At 42.7% G+C, this 20506-nt stretch overlaps 1 protein-coding gene across 4 annotated transcripts in view; it reads right to left on the bottom strand.

Annotated features, from left to right (window-relative positions):
* Positions 1 to 20506, bottom strand: part of NCAM2 (neural cell adhesion molecule 2) — a 627216-nt gene that overhangs the window by 171138 nt on the left and 435572 nt on the right. For all 4 annotated transcript variants that reach the window (XM_069760881.1, XM_069760880.1, XM_069760882.1 and 1 more), the window contains exons 8-9: positions 5614 to 5759; positions 2126 to 2276 (exon numbers count right to left, since the gene is read on the bottom strand). In XM_069760881.1, the coding sequence (XP_069616982.1) occupies positions 2126 to 2276; positions 5614 to 5759 (297 nt within the window). The remainder of the gene's footprint in view (positions 1 to 2125; positions 2277 to 5613; positions 5760 to 20506) is intronic.

Genomic DNA, 20506 nt, shown 5'->3' on the forward strand with positions numbered 1-20506 from the left:
GTGACTTACACTTAGCGTTTTTTTTCGCTAATACCACTTTACTTTCCCAGCCTTATGAAAACCTTTCCCATTTTTGAGATTCATCGCTTCCATCAATTTCTAAATTAGTTCATTTTTTTTTTTTAATGAAATGGAAAATCATCTAACTTTACAGTCTGATCTGTGTTCTATGTTCTGTGATGAATAAAATATAAGAGATTTCCAAATCATTGAATTCTTGTTTTCTTTACATTTTACACATAATTTTTGCAGCTTTGTTGGAATTTGGGTTTAGGAGTATATTGTATATGGCAGTAATTAAATTTGAAATTCAATTATTTAATATTTGCATATGTGGTATCTTGGTGCAGTCTTGCACCTGTTCACATTTGCTCTTTCCGTTAGCAGGTGCCGATCAGATTTTTTAGAAGTAAATAGTTATATTTTATTTATATTGTTTTGACTAGTTTTAGGCTGCACCTCTGTTTTGATGCTAGTGGGACTTACTTTGGGTTGGATGAATATGTAAAAAAAAGTAGTTTCATGAATTCTCTTTCTTCTTATAGACATAGCCAATATTTATAGCTACCAGCACAAATCCCCTAAAGGCACAGTGAGAGAGATAACAGGCATGTTATGTGTGAAGTCCTGTGTTACGGGAAAAAGGTTCTGAGATATATTAATGTGCTCCGAGTTCACACAAGAAGAAAATGTATTTTAGGGTGACTTCTGTACATGTCAGACCATCATAAAAAGTCATTTGAGCTCCAGAGAGAAGCAGCTTAGTAACTTTACATGGAAACCATTTTGCCAACATTTCTTATAGACTGAAACAACTTTTGAAAGGGTTTTTCCCCAAATCACAATGTAGTCTTATAATAATGTACACATATACTCATTCATTTGTGCCAATATTGCACATTTTTTAAATCTGCCCATTTTTCAGATATCACCGAGGGTAGAGCAAAGTATTGCAGTACGCATGCGCCAGCATTCTTTGGCCTTTTCTCACGCATGCGCATTACAGTACATTGCTCTCTGCCCCCAACAGGGCACAGAAGTGTGGCCGGCGCAGAAACGCGATGGCAAGAACGCTGTGTGGATGACATAAGGGGCATCATCTACAAGAAGCAAGAAGAGAGGAGGCACCGGATCAAGAACAGTGACCGCCTCATAGGTGAGTATAATAAAAGCTATTTTTATGTTTTATAGGAAGCACATTGGGGACATATAGGCAGCATTCTAGAATGCTATCACATAGGGCTTACAGGTGCTTGCCCTACTGTATATAGGACCAACCTGGTGACAAGTTCCCTTTAAGAGGAACAATGTGCTGCAGGATGCGGATAGAACTGTATATAGAGGTGCTAAAAGGAGAGTCATACTGAAGGATGGGCTGTATACAGGGGTGTAACAGAAGATATATGTTGCAGGATGGGGTTTTGCATAGTGAAGGTAAAAGGAGAGATATAGGACAGGATGGGGCTCTGTGTACAGGGGGTGACATTTTGAGTTTCATAACACTGATGTGTCGCGATAGATGTGGATCACATTAGCGGGGCCTCATCTGCTATATATTTACAACATAACCCATGGATATGTCATAAATATACAAGACATTTAAACATCTTAATGTTACAGTTAAAATAAATCTGTCTTTTCCACCTAATCTGAGAGCATCATGATGTAGAGATCTAATTCCAGCTTTGTGTCACTTGCCGGGCTGTTTTCTCTAGTTTTGAAAAACTCACTATTTTACCAGCAAGATATTATGGCTTAAAGACCAGTAAACCTGCTACAATATAATCCATTATGTTCATAAATTCTGTCCCGTCGCCACCATTGATTGGCAGCTTTCTGCCTATGCACAGAAAGCTGCACATCAGCGGTGTGGGTGGAGTTATACATAGCTTAACATTCAAAGAACTGTAGATCTGCAGCAGATGTGATTTTATCAAAACTGCTTCAAGCAGCCCAAGAAGTGATACAATGCTTGAATCATTTATTTTAGATTTTTATTATATTTTTTTCCTTTTTTTGCTAAAATTGAAGACAGGGAAAACATGATTTTGAGCCCAATAAATCAGATCGGTACAGTGCATTTTTTTCATAACACTAATGACATACTACACAGAAAGTGACTTACATTCAACATTCAGATACATGCTCTTTTGATGGCCGCCAATTCTGCTTGCTGCTTCACAGTCATATCTTCCCGCGTCTGATAACATCACATTTCTAATGCGCAAAGAGGACTTCCCATGATGTCCTACACTTTCTATACGATCATCTTGGCTCTGTTCATGGTGTATGAAGAAGAAAATGTGTCCAACATGATTTCCTGATACTGCACAGTATATACTAATACATGTATTACTGAACCCAACTCAGGACAGTATCACGACTCACACGGGCTTTAATTATACCGCACCAAAAATGGAGTGGTACCTTATTAAAATACAATATTAATAAAGAAGTTTAGTATTAGATTATCGAGTTATGGAGCAATGTCAGGGTGATTCTGGAAAATATCAGTCCGTTTTTCATTACTCTCATACAGATCTCTTTTAATAGAGCAGCTCATATTCTCAGAACACCATAGGTGGGACCAAACTGTCTGAAAAAACTTACTTCCTACAGTTTTGCACACTAGCTCAATGCTGTCAATCAATGCTGCATCCAGCCAAGACTAGCCATGAAAAATAGAAGAGTTTGTCTTCCGCCATTTTCAAAGTAAGACATAAAAGTGTCCGTCTTAAAGAGATTAAAGGGAACCTGTCACCCCAAAATCGAAGGTGAGCTAAGCCACCAGCATCAGGGGCTTATTTACAGCATTCTGTAATGCTGCAAATAAGCCCCCATTGTATCCTGAAAGATGACAAAATGAGGTTAGATTATACTCACCCAGGGGCGGTCCTGCTGCGGTCTGGTCCGATGGGCGTCGCGGTCTGGTCCGGGTCCTCCCATCTTCTTACGATGACATCCTCTTCTTGTATTTACTCCGCAGCTCCGGCGCAGGCGTACTTTGTCTGTCCTGTTGAGGGCAAAGCAAAGTACTGCAGTGTGCCAGTAACGGTCAGAGATGCCCAGCACCTGCGCACAGCGCCTGCGCACTGCAGTACTTTGCTCTGCCCTCAACAGGACAGACAAAGGACGCCTGCGCCGGAGCCGCCGTGTGAAAAAGAGGACGTCATCCTATGAAGATAGGAGGCCCCGGACCACAAAGCCCATCGGATCGGACCTCCCACCCAGGTGAGTATAGTCTAACCTCTTTTTCTCATCTTTCAGGATACATCGGGGGCTTATCTACAGCATTCCATAATGCTGTAGATAAGCCCCTGATGCTGATGGGCTTAGCTCATCTACGATTTTGGGGGTGACAGATTCCCTTTAACCTCTTTTAAACAAAATTTATATAGATAGAAGAACATGCTAATTGCTCCTCTCACTATTGAAAAATGGAGAGTAGTTACAAGAGGCAACTCCTGCTGTGGAGGACTTATTTGAATGTGCACCATGTAATACCATGTTTCTCCTGCTGTGGCCACTGCAGGAGAAATGTAAGACGGGACCACTTGTGATCAGTTGATCTCTTACCGGTGAGTATTTAGTGAAAGGCTTGTCAGAATGGGACATGATTTTTCATAAAGAGTAATTATTACGGTACTTTTTAAGGAAATAGCTCCTCGCAGTTTGTACAAATGTCCTTTATGGAAAGAGAAAATATATTCTGCAAATCTGTTTTTAGGAATGGAAGCACAGTGGCTTATTATACACTTTTGGAGTCTGACTGATGGCTGTTCTCCTTGCCCAGAATTGACAACCTCTTTCTAAGTGAATCAACAATCATAGTTAATGTGCAATGAAATAGCTGGAAGGGCATGTATATTGGCAGGGCCCTGGACTATAGCATATAATAATTGTCAAGAAATTAGATTTTTTTTTCCAAGTGTAATATATCCATCTATCTCTACATGTTTGCATTTGCATTTTTTTTCCAAGGCTATCTAGAATAAAATAACAGATGCGAATAAGGAAGGAGAAAAAATAAAATCTCATTCTTGCAGGCGAGAAATATTTCAAGTTCATAAATATAAACAAGAGCATCCATAATTTATGAAGCTTCCAGCAAGAGTCCATAGTCTCGATGTTTATCACTAAACTCTGGAGGTTGCAGTTGTTACTCTTTTATTGAGAGGATATAGGCAAAGAATAAATTAATGGCTTAGGAACGGGAGAAACAGGTACAAAAATTAAAGGTGTCCAATATTATAATATTGATGAACTGCACTGATCAGCTGTTACAAGGGTCAGAGACCTCCGGAAGTACACAAGGTACAGACCTAAAACACCACCGTTTAGCACCTCGTGCAGTGGTCATATTTGGCTGATCATTTCCGATTGATGAAAATGGCAGATGAGATACATTATCCAAGAATGGTCACTAGTGTACATTCACTAGCTCTATTCAGTGTGACTTCCAGTGGCCTTGGGACCTCGTAGCAGCTGATCAATAGGGGGTGATGGGTGTTGGATATTGATGACCTATTCTAAAATTGCTACTTAAAAATCCACACTACTGATGAGTGAGTATACTCGTTGCTCGGGTTTTCCCGAGCATGCTCTGGTGATCTCCGAGTATTTGTTAGTGCTCGGAGATTTAGTTTTCTTTGCCTCAGCTGAATGATTTATGACTGTTGGACAGCCTGAATACATTTGGGAATTCCCTAGCAAAGAGGAATTCTTCACATGTATTCAGCCTGTCTGGCAGCCGAGCAACGAGTAAACTCGCTCATCACTAATCCACACGCTTTTAGCAATATCATTAAAAAATGTGCCTAGATCTCCACAATTCTGAAAATGTTACCGTAATGGTGACAGATTGATTGACAGAAGATTTAATGGATAGAGTCACAGTAAATGTTTTTCTGATCCACGCGGGAGTTCTAAAGAAAAGGACCCCTATCCATGTACGCAGTGTCAGACTGAAGAACATTGGGCCCACCAGAGGATATGATTCTGAGGGCTCACCTTTCTCCCCCACTCAAGAGCACCATAACAGCTGCAAGGTTTGCACTATGAACTCTCCTGAACAAGAAGCTAGTGCCCACTGGTGGAATCTCTGGTTCTCTGGTGGGCCAGTCCATCCCTTAATGTACCCTACTAGAGCATATTTATGTCATAAAAGAAGTCGTTGTGGTAGACCTGTCCAGCTATTGCATTAAACTGCTGCACAGTCACTTCAATTGCTTCCATGCAATGCTATATTTTCCTACAGCACTTTCTACTGGGAAAATAAGAAGCCAGACCTGCAGTCATCAGCTCATTGGCCACTTGGTTTAATTCCAAAAAGTACTTATCTGAGTGAGACAAGTATTTTAACTGGACAAGCTTAGAAGAAGAACTCCAATGTCCTTTCTCCTATGACAAGATGGTCCTGTCTTCAGCCCAGGTTTGTTGGTCTCCACCTGGGAAGAAGGACTTTCTGCTCTAGGTATACTGGCTTGTAGCTTCCAGAAACTAATGGATATTTTTGCTTTTACTTTGAAACATGATTGGCTCATTAGAACTAATGTGACCTAATGTATATCAACAAAAAATGAATGCAAATGTAAAAAATAAAGAAACTCTCACCTTATCTCCATCAGTGAAAGTCTTTCCATCACTTGCTCTCTTCCATGTGATCTCCGGTACGGGTTCTCCCTCTGCTTCACATGTCAGGGTTACATGACCATTTTCAACCGTAGTCTCGTTTTGTAATTGTATAATATGAGGCTGCACTGTTAAGAAAATTAATTAAATTACTGCTTAAATTATTTAATAGGGTAACTTAGCAACAAGCCTCATGGGCTGTGGATGGGATGTATTCCATATTGTCGAGGCTTGTTTCATCTACTAGCGAAACGAACAGTGAATGCCTTGGCTGTGTTGATATCATACTGCCTAATCAGGGTAACTGAACGGACATTTACTTTTCTTCAGCTGGGTTGTATGTAACAGTTTAGAATCCATGTAATGAAATTAGCTTCCTGAAGATACATTTATAGTTTATGTATCCAACATCACTGATATAGAAGTAAAATCTGCACTGTGGCAAGCTATTGTGAGAGTCATTGGCATAACTACCATATAGGCAGCACAAACAACTGCAAGAGAATCCGCATTTGGAGAGGTTCCCATTTCTGAACTACTTACCCTCTTTTCCATAAGGCCCCTTCACTAGTGATGAGTAGGGTTGAGCGACCTTTACTTTTATAGGATCGGGTCGGGTTTCACGAAACCCGACTTTTTCAAAAGTCGGGTCGAGTGAAATCGGCCGATCCTATAAAAAAGTCAGGGTCGGCCGAAACCCGAAACCCAATGCAGTGCATTGGGTTTCCAATGGTTCCCAGGGTCTGAAGGAGCGGAAACTCTCCTTCAGGCCCTGGGATCCATATTTAAGTGTAAAATAAAGAATTAAAATAAAAAATATCGCTATACTTACCCTCTGACGCGCCCTGATACTAACCGGGAACCTTCCTTCCTTCGAATCAGCGCTTCCAGGACATTGCTGTGACGTCGCGGCTTGTGATTGGTCGCGCGAGCGGTCACATGGGCGGCCACGCGACCAATCACAAGCAGCGACGTCACCGCGACGTCACTGCAAGGTCCTGGAAGCGCTGATTCGAAGGAAGGAAGGTTCCCGGTTAGTACCAGGGCGCGTCAGAGGGTAAGTATAGCGATATTTTTTATTTTAATTCTTTATTTTACAATAAATATGGATTCCGATACCGATTTCCGATATTGCAAACATATCGGAAATCGGGATCGGAATTCCGATACCACATTCAGAAGATCGCTGACTTCATGGCCGACCCCACACAGGGGGAAGTCGGCGACTTCTGAAAGTGGCCGACCCGTTTCGCTCAACCCTAGTGATGAGCGAGAAAGCTCATTACTCAAGATTTCCGAGCATGCTCGTGTGTTCTCCTAGTATTTTGGGCATGCTCGTAGACTATGTTTGTGTCGCCGCAGCTGCATGATTTGACAGCCTGAACACATGCAGAGATTGCCTGTTTGTTAGGGAATGCAGCTGCGTGACACAAACATTGTCTTTGAGCACACCCAAAATACTCGGAGAATACCCAAGCATGCTCAAGAAAACTCGAGTAACGAGCACATTCGCTCAACACTAATTATAACCTATGTTGCTATGCACAAGTCTGTGATCACATATTGGTGGCACACTGATGGCACACTCATGGCACACTCATGGCACACTGGCACACTGATGACATATTAGTGGCACACTGATGACACACTGATGACATATTAGTGACACACTGATGACACACTGATGACATATTAGTGGCACATTGATGACACACTGATGACACATTGATGACATACTCATGGCACACTCATGACACACTCATGGCACATTCGGCACACTGATGGCAGACTGATAACACCGTTATTGTTTTTTTCCAGAACTTGTTTTATATGGATGTATAAAGAGGGCCCAACACCACGTTCACAAGCTCAGCATTCGGTCAGTATTTCTTGTCAATATTTGTAAGTCAAAATGAGAAGTAGAGCAATTAAATGAAAAGCATAATAGAAACAAGTCACCACTTCTGCATTTTTCACACACTCCTGGGTTTGGCTTACAAATACTGACAGAAAAATGCTGATCAAATACTGATTGTATGAACGTGGCCTTTGGCTGCAATGCAGGTTGTGTCTAAGGCTGGAGTCACACCAGCATATAGCATCAGATGTGAGTTGCATTGGATGTTATATGCTAATGACCCTCGGCTCCTGCTTTGCTGCGAGCGGGAGCCGAGTGTCACGCTACTATGCTACAATCATGACAGAATCAGGGAACAGCTACAGAGGAGATGGAGAAAATAATCGCAGATCTGAGCTATAAGACTGGGTCGCGTGCTATGCCATGTTTTATCGCATCGCACTCGGCCATGTCATACGGTAGTGTGACACCGGCCTAAGATAGCCAAGTACGTAATGCAAGTGAATTGAGACAAATTATCACTCCTTGATGACAACAAGCAAGATGCAAAAAGTCAGATCCACTTGGATTTTTTTCGACTTGCTTGTTCTGGTAGTTGTATTATAGGGGTCACAATGGGACCAGATTCAACTTCTTTCTGCAGTAATGTAGCAGCGGAATAGACTAAACGTTTACTGCACAGCTTGTGTCACCGCTAAAGTCACCATATGGTCCCAGCCTTATCATTTCAGAGGGGGCTTCTGCAGCTGTTATGAGGAGGAACCCAATACAGCAGATAAAGATTTATATAGATATTTAATTATATACCCCCAGTCAATACATATCTACTATATAATTGTCTAAGGGTCACTTCCTTCTTTCTGTCTGTCTGTCCTTCTGTTACGGATATTCATTGGTTGCGGCCTCTGTCTGTCATGCAATCCAAATCGCTGATTGGTCTCGCCAGCTGCCTGTCATAGCTGCCATGACAAATCAGCGATGGCCATAGTCCGATTAGTCCCTCCCTACTCCCCTGCAGTCAGCACCCAGCGCCCGCTCCATACTCCCCGCAGTCACCGCTCACACAGGGTTATTGCCAGCGGTAATGGACCGTGTTATGCCGCGGGTAACTCACTCCGTTACCGCTGCTATTAACCCTAGGTGTCCTCAACTTTTTACTATTGATGCTACCTATGCAGCATGAATAGTAAAAGGATCTAATGTTAATAATAATTTAAAAAAAAATCATTATATACTCACCTTCCGCCGCCTTTCCCGCTCCTCGCGACGCTCCGGTAACTGCTCCATGCAAGCGGCAGGTTCCAGTGGCAAGGATGGTATGCGACAAGGACCTGCCATGACGTCCTGGGACAAGGTCAAATTGTCCACTACATGAGTCCAAATCTGCTGCAACCTGTCCACCACAGTATCCACACCAGGACAGTCCGAAGACTCAACCTGTCCTGAAGAGAAACGAGGATGGAACCCAGAATTGCAGAAAAATGGCGAAACCAAGGTAGCCGAGCTGGCCCGATTATTAAGGGCGAACTCAGCCAAAGGCAAAAAGGACACCCAGTCATCCTGATCGGCAGAAACAAAGCATCTCAGATATGTTTCCAAGGTCTGATTGGTTCTTTCGGTCTGGCCATTAGTCTGAGGATGGAAAGCCGAGGAAAAAGACAAGTCAATGCCCATCCTACCACAAAAGGCTCGCCAAAACCTTGAAACAAACTGGGAACCTCTGTCAGAAACGATATTCTCTGGAATGCCATGTAAACGAACCACATGCTGGAAGAACAATGGCACCAAATCAGAGGAGGAAGGCAATTTAGACAAGGGTACCAGATGGACCATCTTAGAAAAGCGATCGCAGACCACCCAAATGACTGACATCTTTTGAGAAACGGGAAGATCAGAAATAAAATCCATAGAGATATGTGTCCAAGGCCTCTTCGGGACCGGCAAGGGCAAAAGCAACCCACTGGCTCGAGAACAGCAGGGCTTAGCCCGAGCACAAATCCCACAGGACTGCACAAAAGCACGCACATCCCGCGACAGAGACGGCCACCAAAAGGATCTAGCCACTAACTCTCTGGTACCAAAGATTCCAGGATGACCAGCCAACACCGAACAATGAACCTCAGAGATAACTTTATTGGTCCACCTATCAGGGACAAACAGTCTCTCCACTGGAAAACGATCAGGTTTATTAGCCTGAAATTTTTGCAGCACCCGCCGCAAATCAGGGGAGATGGCAGACACAATTACTCTTTCCTTGAGGATACCCACCGGCTCAGACAAACCCGGAGAGTCGGGCACAAAACTCCTAGACAGAGCATCCGCCTTCACATTTTTAGAGCCCGGAAGGTACGAAATCACAAAGTCAAAACGGGCAAAAACAGCGACCAACGAGCCTGTCTAGGATTCAACCGCTTAGCAGACTCAAGATAAGTCAAGTTCTTATGATCAGTCAATACCACCACGCGATGCTTAGCTCCCTCAAGCCAATGACGCCACTCCTCGAATGCCCACTTCATGGCCAGCAACTCTCGGTTGCCCACATCATAATTTCGCTCAGCAGGCGAAAACTTCCTGGAAAAAAAAAGCGCATGGTTTCATCACTGAGCAATCAGTAGCTCTCTGCGACAAAACAGCCCCTGCTCCAATCTCAGAAGCATCAACCTCGACCTGGAACGGAAGAGAAACATCTGGTTGACACAACACAGGGGCAGAAGAAAAACGACGCTTCAACTCTTGAAAAGCTTCCACAGCAGCAGAAGACCAATGGACCAAATCAGCACCCTTCTTGGTCAAATCGGTCAATGGTTTGGCAATACTAGAAAAATTGCAGATGAAGCGACGATAAAAATTAGCAAAGCCCGGGAACTTTTGCAGACTTTTCAGAGATGTCGGCTGAGTCCAATCATGGATGGCTTGGACCTTAACAGGATCCATCTCGATAGTAGAAGGGGAAAAGATGAACCCCAAAAATGAAACCTTCTGCACACCAAAGAGACACTTTGATCCCTTCACAAACAAAGAATTAGCACGCAGGACCTGAAAAACTGTTCTGACCTGCTTCACATGAGACTCCCAATCATCCGAGAAGATCAAAATGTCATCCAAGTACACAATCAGGAATTTATCCAGGTACTCTCGGAAGATGTCATGCATAAAGGACTGAAACACTGATGGAGCATTGGCAAGTCCGAATGGCATCACTAGATACTCAAAATGACCCTCGGGCGTATTAAATGCAGTTTTCCATTCATCTCCTCGCCTGATTCGCACCAGATTATACGCACCACGAAGATCTATCTTGGTGAACCAACTAGCCCCCTTAATCCGAGCAAACAAATCAGATAACAATGGCAAGGGGTAATGAAATTTAACCGTGATCTTATTTAGAAGGCGGTAATCTATACAAGGTCTCAGCGAACCATCCTTCTTGGCTACAAAAAAGAACCCTGCTCCTAATGGTGACGATGACGGGCGAATATGCCCCTTCTCCAGGGATTCCTTCACATAACTGCGCATAGCGGCGTGCTCAGGCACGGATAAATTAAACAGTCGACCTTTTGGGAATTTACTACCAGGAATCAAATTGATAGCACAATCACAATCCCTATGCGGAGGTAGGGCATCGGACTTGGGCTCATCAAATACATCCCGGTAATCAGACAAGAACTCTGGAACCTCAGAAGGGGTGGATGACGAAATTGACAGAAATGGAACATCACCATGTACCCCCTGACAACCCCAGCTGGACACCGACATGGATTTCCAATCTAATACTGGATTATGGGCTTGTAGCCATGGCAACCCCAACACGACCACATCATGCAGATTATGTAACACCAGAAAGCGAATAACCTCCTGATGTGCAGGAGCCATGCACATGGTCAGCTGGGTCCAGTATTGAGGCTTATTCTTGGCCAAAGGCGTGGCATCAATTCCTCTCAATGGAATAGGACACTGCAAGGGCTCTAAGAGAAACCCACAACGCTTAGCATACTCCAAGTCCATCAAATTCAGGGCAGCACCTGAATCCACAAATGCCATGACAGAATACGATGACAAAGAACAGATCAAGGTAACGGACAGAAGAAATTTTGACTGTACTGTACCAATGGTGGCAGACCTAGCGAACCGCTTAGTGCGCTTAGGACAATCAGAGATAGCATGAGTGGAATCACCACAGTAGAAACACAGCCCATTCAGACGTCTGTGTTCTTGCCGTTCAACTCTGGTCAAAGTCCTATCGCACTGCATAGGCTCAGGTTTAAGCTCAGGTAATAGCGTCAAATGGTGCACAGATTTACGCTCACGCAAGCGTCGACCGATCTGAATGGCCAAAGACATAGACTCATTCAAACCAGCAGGCATACGAAATCCCACCATGACATCCTTAAGGGCTTCAGCGCAGATTCATTCCATTGAGTGAGCACGGACCACTTTCTAAATTTCTGACAATATACCTCTATCTCATCCTGACCCTGACAAAGAGCCAGCAAATTTTTCTCTGCCTGATCCACTGAATTAGGTTCATCGTACAGCAATCCGAGCGCCAGGAAAAACGCATCGATATTACTCAATGCAGGATCTCCTAGCGCAAGAGAAAACGCCCAGTCCTGAGGGTCGCTGCGCAAAAAAGAAATAACAATCAAAACCTGTTGAACTGGATCACCAGAGGAGCGAGGTTTCAAGGCCAGAAATAATTTACAATTATTTTTGAAACTCAGAAACTTAGTTCTATCTCCAAAAAACAAATCAGGAATAGGAATTCTTGGTTCTAACATAGATTTCTGATCAATAGTGTCTTGAATCTTTTGTACACTTGCCGAGAGCTGATCCACAAATGAAGACAGACTTCTAATGTCCATCGCTACATCTGTGTACTGAACCACCCAAATGTCTAGGGGAAAAAAAAGGCAAAACACAGTGCAAAGAAAAAAAAATGGTCTCAGAACTTCTTTTTTCCCTCTATTGAGAATCATTAGTACTTTGGGCTTCCTGTACTGTTATGAAAGGCAATTCAGTACCACAATGGACATAGCGGTCAGAGCACATACAGTGATCTGACAATAACCCAAAATCATAGAACGAGCTCTGAGACGTGGGAACTCTGCAGACCGCAATCCCTAATCCTCTCCAAACAACACTAGAGGCAGCCGTGGATTGCGCCTAACTCTGCCTATGCAACTCGGCACAGCCTGAGAATCTAACTAGCCTGAAGATAGAAAATAAGCCTACCTTGCCTCAGAGAAATACCCCAAAGGAAAAGGCAGCCCCCCACATATAATGACTGTGAGTTCAGATGAAAAGACAAACGTAGAGATGAAATAGATTCAGCAAAGTGAGGCCCGACTTTCTTAACAGAGCAAGGATAGAAAAGGCAACTTTGCGGTCTACACAAAACCCTAAAGAAAACCACGCAAAGGGGGCAAAAAGACCCTCCGTACCGAACTAACGGCACGGAGGTACACCCTTTGCGTCCCAGAGCTTCCAGCAACAAATTAGACAAGCTGGACAGAAAAAATAGCAAACAAATAGCAAAGAAGAACTTAGCTATGCAGAGCAGCAGGCCACAGGAATGATCCAGGGAAAAGCAAGTCCAACACTGGAACATTGACAGGAAGCCAGGATCAAAGCATTAGGTGGAGTTAAGTAGAGAAGCACCTAACGACCTCACCAGATCACCTGAGGGAGGAAACTCAGAAGCCGCAGTACCACTTCCCTCCACCAACAGAAGCTCACAGAGAGAATCAGCCGAAGTACCCCTTGTGACCACAGGAGGGAGCTCTGCCACAGAATTCACAACAGATACCATGCTGTCCTGTCTGTATACTCTGCTTTGCTTTCTCCCTTCCCAGGAGTTGTCCTATGATCAGACCATGTCCTTGTAGAGTCTGACACAGCCATTACACAGTACACATCTATAAGATTATCTCAGCACAGGAACATTTTTTTTAACACGAAAAATCTTGACCAATATAACCAGTGCCCTTGATGCCCACCACCCTGCTCCCTCTCTCTGGATCACTCTGGAATGCCCGCTTCATCTGCAATAAACTCCACGTGATTCACAACCTCTTTACCTCTCATAATCTTTCCTTCCTGGGCCTCACCAAAACATGGCTGACACTCCCTGACACAGCATTCCTTGCTACGCTTTGTTAGGCGGCCTCCACTTCACCCACACTTCTCGTCCTGGCAGACATGGTGGAGGAGTGGGCCTTCTCCTTTCTTCTAAATGTACCTTTAACTCAATCCCACCTCTTCCCTCCCTTTTCCTCCCCTCTTTCGAATTCCACTCTGTCTGCATCTACTCTCCCTCCAACCTCAAAATGGCCATCATATACCGACGTCCGGGCCCGACCACTGCCTTTATTGACCAATTCTCCACCTGGCTCTTCACTTTCTCTCTGGGACTTCAACATCCCCATTGACACCCACCAGTCAGCAGCCTCCAAACTGCTGTCCCTTATTTCATCTTTTGGACTTACTCAGGGGTCCTCCTCAGCCACCCACACAGACATGCACATATTAGACCGGGTCTTCATCTGTTTCTGCTCCTTATCTAACTTCACAACCTCCCCTCTCCCTCTATCTGACCACCACCTACTCACTTTCTCATCACTGTCCTCCACATCTGTCACCCATGTCCAGCAACATGCGCAACCCTGAAAACCTTGCACATCTAGATGCTCGCACACTCTCTGACTCTATTTAGCCACTGTCCTCCATAGCTTCACTCCATGACACAGACACGGCCACTAGTTTCTACAGTGCCACTCTTGCATCAGCCATCAGTTGCCCGTGTCATGCATAGCAGAGTGCAACTAATCAATAGAGAACCCTGGCACAATAACATCATTAAAAAGCTTCAGCAAGCATCCAGAATTGCAGAACGGCATTGGAAGAAAATGCATTCACAAGATGATTTCACCCCACTCAAACAAGCAACACTTGCATTCAAATCAGCTCTCACCTCTGCTAAACAGGCCTACTCTAAATAAGATAGACCAAACAAGGCAAGTCTTTGCTATCCGACCACCACAACCCCATTGTATGCTAGACCAATGCCCTAATCCCATAATTTCACCCTCCAAAATCACTGAAGGACAGCTTGCTCATCTTCTCTCCAAATCACACCTCACCACACTGCCCCTCATGATGATTTGTTGCCTTCTTTATGCACTGAAATTGGCACGTTCCCTGAGTTTTTCCAGCAAGATGGTGCACCACCACATTATGGGTGTCAGATCCGAGTATTCCTACATGAACAGTTTCCTGGAAAGTGGATTGGTTGTTGTGGGCCAGTTGAATGGCCACCAAGGTCTCCAAATCTGACCCCTTAGACTTTTATATTTGTGGTCATCTGAAGGCAATTGTCTATGCTGTGAAGATATGAGATGTGTAGCATCTGAAATAACGGATACTGGAAGCCTGTGCTAGCATTTCTTCTGAGGTGTTGCTATCAATGTGTCAAGAGTGGGAGAAGAAGGTTGCATTGACAATTGAACACAATGGGCAGCACTTTGAACACCTTTTAGAAGTTGTCATAAACTTGTAAATAACTCATGAAAGAATAAAGTTACATTAAAACCAAGCACACCATTGTTTTTCTTTTGAAATTCTCAATAAGTTTCATGTGTCACATGACCCTCTTCCCATTGGAAAAAATAAAGTTGGATCCAAAATGACCGATTTCAAAATGGTCGCCATGGTCACCACCAATCTTGAAAAGTTTTGCCCTCCCATATTGTAATATGCCACAAACAGGAAGTTGATATCATCATATTTTATTTAGGTGTATCCATATAAATGTCCCACCCTGTACATTCAATTTATTATTGTATCATGCTAGAAAACTTGTAACTGGCTACAATCCACATTACACATATAGATTGCCGTATAGACACATTTGACCACAACATCCAACACAGTATGTTGTTCATAGCTGTTAATTTTGTGCCAAATATCAGATACACATAGCAGAAGGAAAGAAAAGAATGACACATCTCTATATTAAACATGAGCCCTGCAGAAAAGAAGAAAAGAAGAAACTCTTTCCAGAAACTATGCACTATGACTGATAAGCGACTTTACTCTGATGGCAATATAAGTACAACATAAACCCAAAGCTAAATCATCAACAGATTGTAACTCATAGACTAGCGGTGAGTAAAGAAATTTGAGGCAAATCACAAGGATTTATATAAGTCCAGCAAAATGACAGCTTGAGAGATATAAAAGGGCTAGGATAAAAAAAATTGTGCATATGTATTTTAAGGAGGTGACAAGTAAAGTGGTTGACAGCATGTGTCACCGAGGTGGCTGGCCTTGGTGATATAAAGCCTGGGAATTCTGTACCTAGCAGATTCTAGGTCCAAGATTTAGGCGTTATCTGAGAGCCTGGGTGGGAAAGATCACTCCCATACAAGCCTAATACCAAGCAGCTGAGACAGCTCAGGGGCTCTGTGTTGGAAGCAAACAATTGTGTTTGTTGGTGAAAGCATTTAAAGCTGCTTGAGCTACTACTGCACGCGACACCAAGATGGGTAAGAATGTTTCATTTATTTTGTTTTGCCTTACCTGAAGAAAAGACTGTTTATGTATCCATGGAATGCCATTGTCTTGCTTTTATAATGACAATTCAATAAACGTTCAGTTTTATTCATAAGTCCATTGCTGGAGAAAACTTCCTTTTTCTATTTTTTTGCTATGGGGCTAATAATGAATAGGCACGTAGTTGCTAATTATCTTCCTGTTCTGACCGACACCAATATCTGCAGCTCCAGCCGGCGATTCTGCAGCTTCCGGTGATGTCACATTGACAGAGCAGCTTCTTTTTTTCTGCAATGCTCTGTTGACAGGGTGTCATGATGATTGACAGACTGCCTTACTGCGGGGAGCCGACGGTCAACCAGCATGACGTTGACAGTGATGCTCCATTGACAGATGATACCGGAAGAGGAAAAACTGCTCTGTTAATGAAGCTGCAGATCGCCTGCTGGAGCGGCGACTATCTGCCTGTAAGTTCTCATCTCCTTAGCAAAATATAACCCTTTAACTTCACACCTCTGCAGGGGAAATCAGGATCTGTATCAGGAAAACTAAGCTCTGACCAGAAAAATAAGAAATGAACTCCCACAGGGTTCTAAATATATTTATTTGCACTCAATGGTCGACATAGGTGTGATATGCATTGCTAGAAATCAGTAGAAATACTAACATATGATGCCCTCCTCAACAATATTAAATCCCAAATATTCCTGAAAGTCAGCATAAAACTATAAATATTTACAGTATAAACTTAGATTTTCTTTTGTAATTCTTCCCTTTACAGCACCCGATTTTACATAGTATAGCCGTAACACAGAATAATCCTCCAATTCTCTCGCTAAGGTTATAAAATCAGAAGTCCTCAGTGATTTTTACTGTATTATCTAAAATGACATTTTATATGCCATAAGTGCTGGAAGCAATAGTACGTTTCTCAAAAAAGCACTTGCGAAAAAAAAAAAGAATCACCGTCAAAATGTTATTGTCTTGCAATACCTCAGCGTATTTATTTAACTCCCAGGATAAGATGCATTATGCATAAACATGTCACCGCTATCATACGAATATAGCATAAGAAACGTGTATTTTCTTTTCCATGTTAAACCTATAAGTATTGATTGCCATTCTACACCGTGATGGAATAAAAGTCAAACCTTAAAGAGGGCCTTTCACCAGTTTGAGCATTTTGAACTGACCACATGATGGAATAATAGTGGCTACAGAGCTGAGTAAAACATAGTTTTAATTTTTCAATTTTTTATCTACACTGCAAAGATATTACCTTGCAAATTTAGGTATCAATTTATCTTAAGCATATGGCACCAGAGATTTTTCTCTGGATTTGAGTACTTCTGCTATTGAATGACATTGACCAATCATAAGCATAAAGCAAAATGCAGGTTAAAAGGAACACACTCCTACAACAGCCTAGAGCAGGTTTCTCCTGTGTGAGACATGTAATGACAGACAGCCTGCTCACTGATTTTACTGCAGAGCCATACATGATTGCAAATGGAAGAGTTGGCCGACAAAAGTTTAAAAAACAAAAAAAGTCTAATACATCACTTTTCCGGCCACCCACAACACTGCTCACTGCCCACTTCTTGTTTCTCCAAGCCTGTTTTTTACCCCATCTTGAGACACATTTCTGGTGTCTTCACTCTAGGTATGGACTGAAAGCCATGACCATGCCTCAGAGGTCCAATAGTCACAGTGTGTGCCACATATGTACCATGTACAGGGACGTCCAAAGCCTGATTGCAGCTGGAAGTTCCAGACTAGAATGAAAGCACCAAAGATCCAGCACCCGATGGCAGAAAGAAGAAGTAGGCAGAGAGCGGAGAAGTATTACTTTTTATTTATTTTCTAAACCTCCTCTGTTTTTTATACTCTCGGCTCAAGAGAAACCCCAGAGCGTAATTTGAGACATTCAATAACTTTGCTAAAGATCAAATTTCCTGCGAAAATCTGTTCTTCAATCTGATTTTGCTAATTTAATGAATCAGGCCTAAACTAACGAATCATGCAAGGAGAGAGTTGGCACAAATCTTACTACAGTCCCGGTAGTCCAGTACCATGATTGTCACTGGTCTTGGTCTGGTGCCTCCTCTCATCTTGCGATGCCCTCCTCCTTCTCTGCTTCATGTGGATGACGCATCCTACGTCACCTACATCATCCACAAAGTGTTCCCCTTTGCACTTCTGCGAGTGAGAAGTACGCCTGCGTAGAAGTGCGAAGGGAAACAATGTGTGGATGACGTAGAATGCATCATCCACATGAAGAACAGATGAAGAATGACATCACAAGAAGAGATGAGGCACCTGACCAAGACCAGCGACAACCATCGGACTGGACTGCCAAGACTGGAGTAAGATTTGAGACAAGGCACACAAGGGGGCACATGCCTACTCTCTCCTTGCCTGTTGCATTAAGGGCATGCACATCTTAATGAGAAACTCTGGTCTTAATAATAATAATCTTTATTTTTATATAGCGCTAACATATTCCGCAGCGCTTTACAGTTTGCACACATTATCATCGCTGTCCCCGTTGAGGCTCACAATCTTGATGAATTGGGGACCTAGTATCACTTTTTTTGGACTAAAACGTTATTTTGGGCAGATAAAGTACCATATAATATTAGTCATTGCACTGGACATTAGATGAGACAAATTTATCCCAGTGCTCGAGCCGTGTGATAGCCTTGGTGCATTTTATTAGATATGTTGGACTCTATCTTACAATACCTCCTTTCCTCTAAGCCTCACTGCATTTACCAGAATTTTTTTTTAAGGGCCAGTGTGGAGCAAAATGTGTCTAAAAAACAGACTTCATTTGCTGCACAATATGCACTTCAGTTTTTTTTGGTCCATTTGAGAAATCATATTTTCGTATTCTACCAAGTCAATTTCCGCCAGTGTGTTAGAACTATTACAGGCCCTTAAGGGCTGACTAATTAGAGTGGGTCAGCAGACCTATCAGCAGATGGCTTCTATGGTCCATCCTTGCTTCCAACACTTTATTTCCATCCTCTATTTCCTATCATCACCTGTGCTACCTAGTTTCTACTCTTTATGAAACAAGCCATTTGGGCTGTAGCTCTCTGTTCTGTACTGGCTGTGCTTCTGACCATTCTCCTGATTAACCCTTTATTACCTATACTGTTTTATTCTTTTGACTACCACACACTATGTCTGACTATTACTTCTGATTACCCCTATAATCTCAGACACAATTTCCCAAATTAATCTCCTAGCTTTCTTTACTTCTCAGCGACTGCTCTACATACATAGTCTAATGACTCACCAACAAAGCTTGGACTCATGTAGTATAGTGGTTAAAAAATAACTCAATTTCCTTTTTTAACTTATTTTTTATTTATTTTTTTGGGATAATAATAATTATTGTGTCTGGCATGGAAAGTTACGAAACATTCCAAATCACATTAATATATATTTTGTCTTCATTCAAAAAAAAAAAAAGACCTATGTAAGTGGCTTCCAAACCCTGGGCTTTCTCAAGGCTATTTGGCTGCTTTCTGCTGCATTGATAACTGAACATACTAATTTGGAGTACAGATGATGGCAGTGATGGGTCAGCTCAGTTTCTGCCTCCTTATTTGAGGATGGAGTCATACAAGCATTTATTCTCCCGTGCAAGAGAATCTAATTGATTATGCTAATGGCTCAAACTCTAATCAGAGTGTGAGAATAGTAGGCTCTGATTCTCTTGGATGAGCAGAAGATGGAGAAAAAGATTTCTTCATCTTCTCCATTGTGTGAGTCCTCGGATTTCATTTGAGTGCAATCTGATGTTTTGCATGTCTCCTCATGCATAGACTTGAATAGGAGTGTGTCATCCAATAAGTGGACCACTCGCAGCGTGCAATCCCTACAGGACAGTGCGAAGAGAGAGGCTAATTGCTGGAATTGGCGCATTTACAGATGCACCATTGTTGAAGCGGCTGCGAGCTGGTGTTTGTAGCCAGGGGGCAATAACCATGGACCCTTCCTAGGCTATGAATATCAGCCTGCAGATGTCTGCATAGCCTTTTCTGGTTATTAATTATAGGTGTACCCCACATCATTGTTTTTTATAGTCCCCCTATTTTAATAGCCAGTAAAAGCTAAATATACAGCTGGGGGCTGAGATTCAAAGCCTGGGAAGATCCTTGGGTATTAACCCCTTCCTAAGCTATAAACATCGGCCCCCAGTGGCTGGCATTCCCTCTCTGGTGCAGAAAATGGCGTGGGAGCAATGCCATTTTATCTCGAAAAGATTATTTTATTAAATACATACAAGTCCCAAAATTTGATCACACACTATACTAATTGTATTGGTTGCACAGATCTATATATCAAACTATTCTGCATGGATTTGCTGTATGTAAACCATGTCTCCTATCCTGTCGGCACCTGCATCGAGTTTACGGAAGCCAACAAATTAATTACCGGCTAATCTTCTATCTA

Source organism: Ranitomeya imitator, chromosome 3 (genome assembly GCF_032444005.1).
Source record: "Ranitomeya imitator isolate aRanImi1 chromosome 3, aRanImi1.pri, whole genome shotgun sequence".
NCBI lineage: Eukaryota > Metazoa > Chordata > Amphibia > Anura > Dendrobatidae > Ranitomeya > Ranitomeya imitator.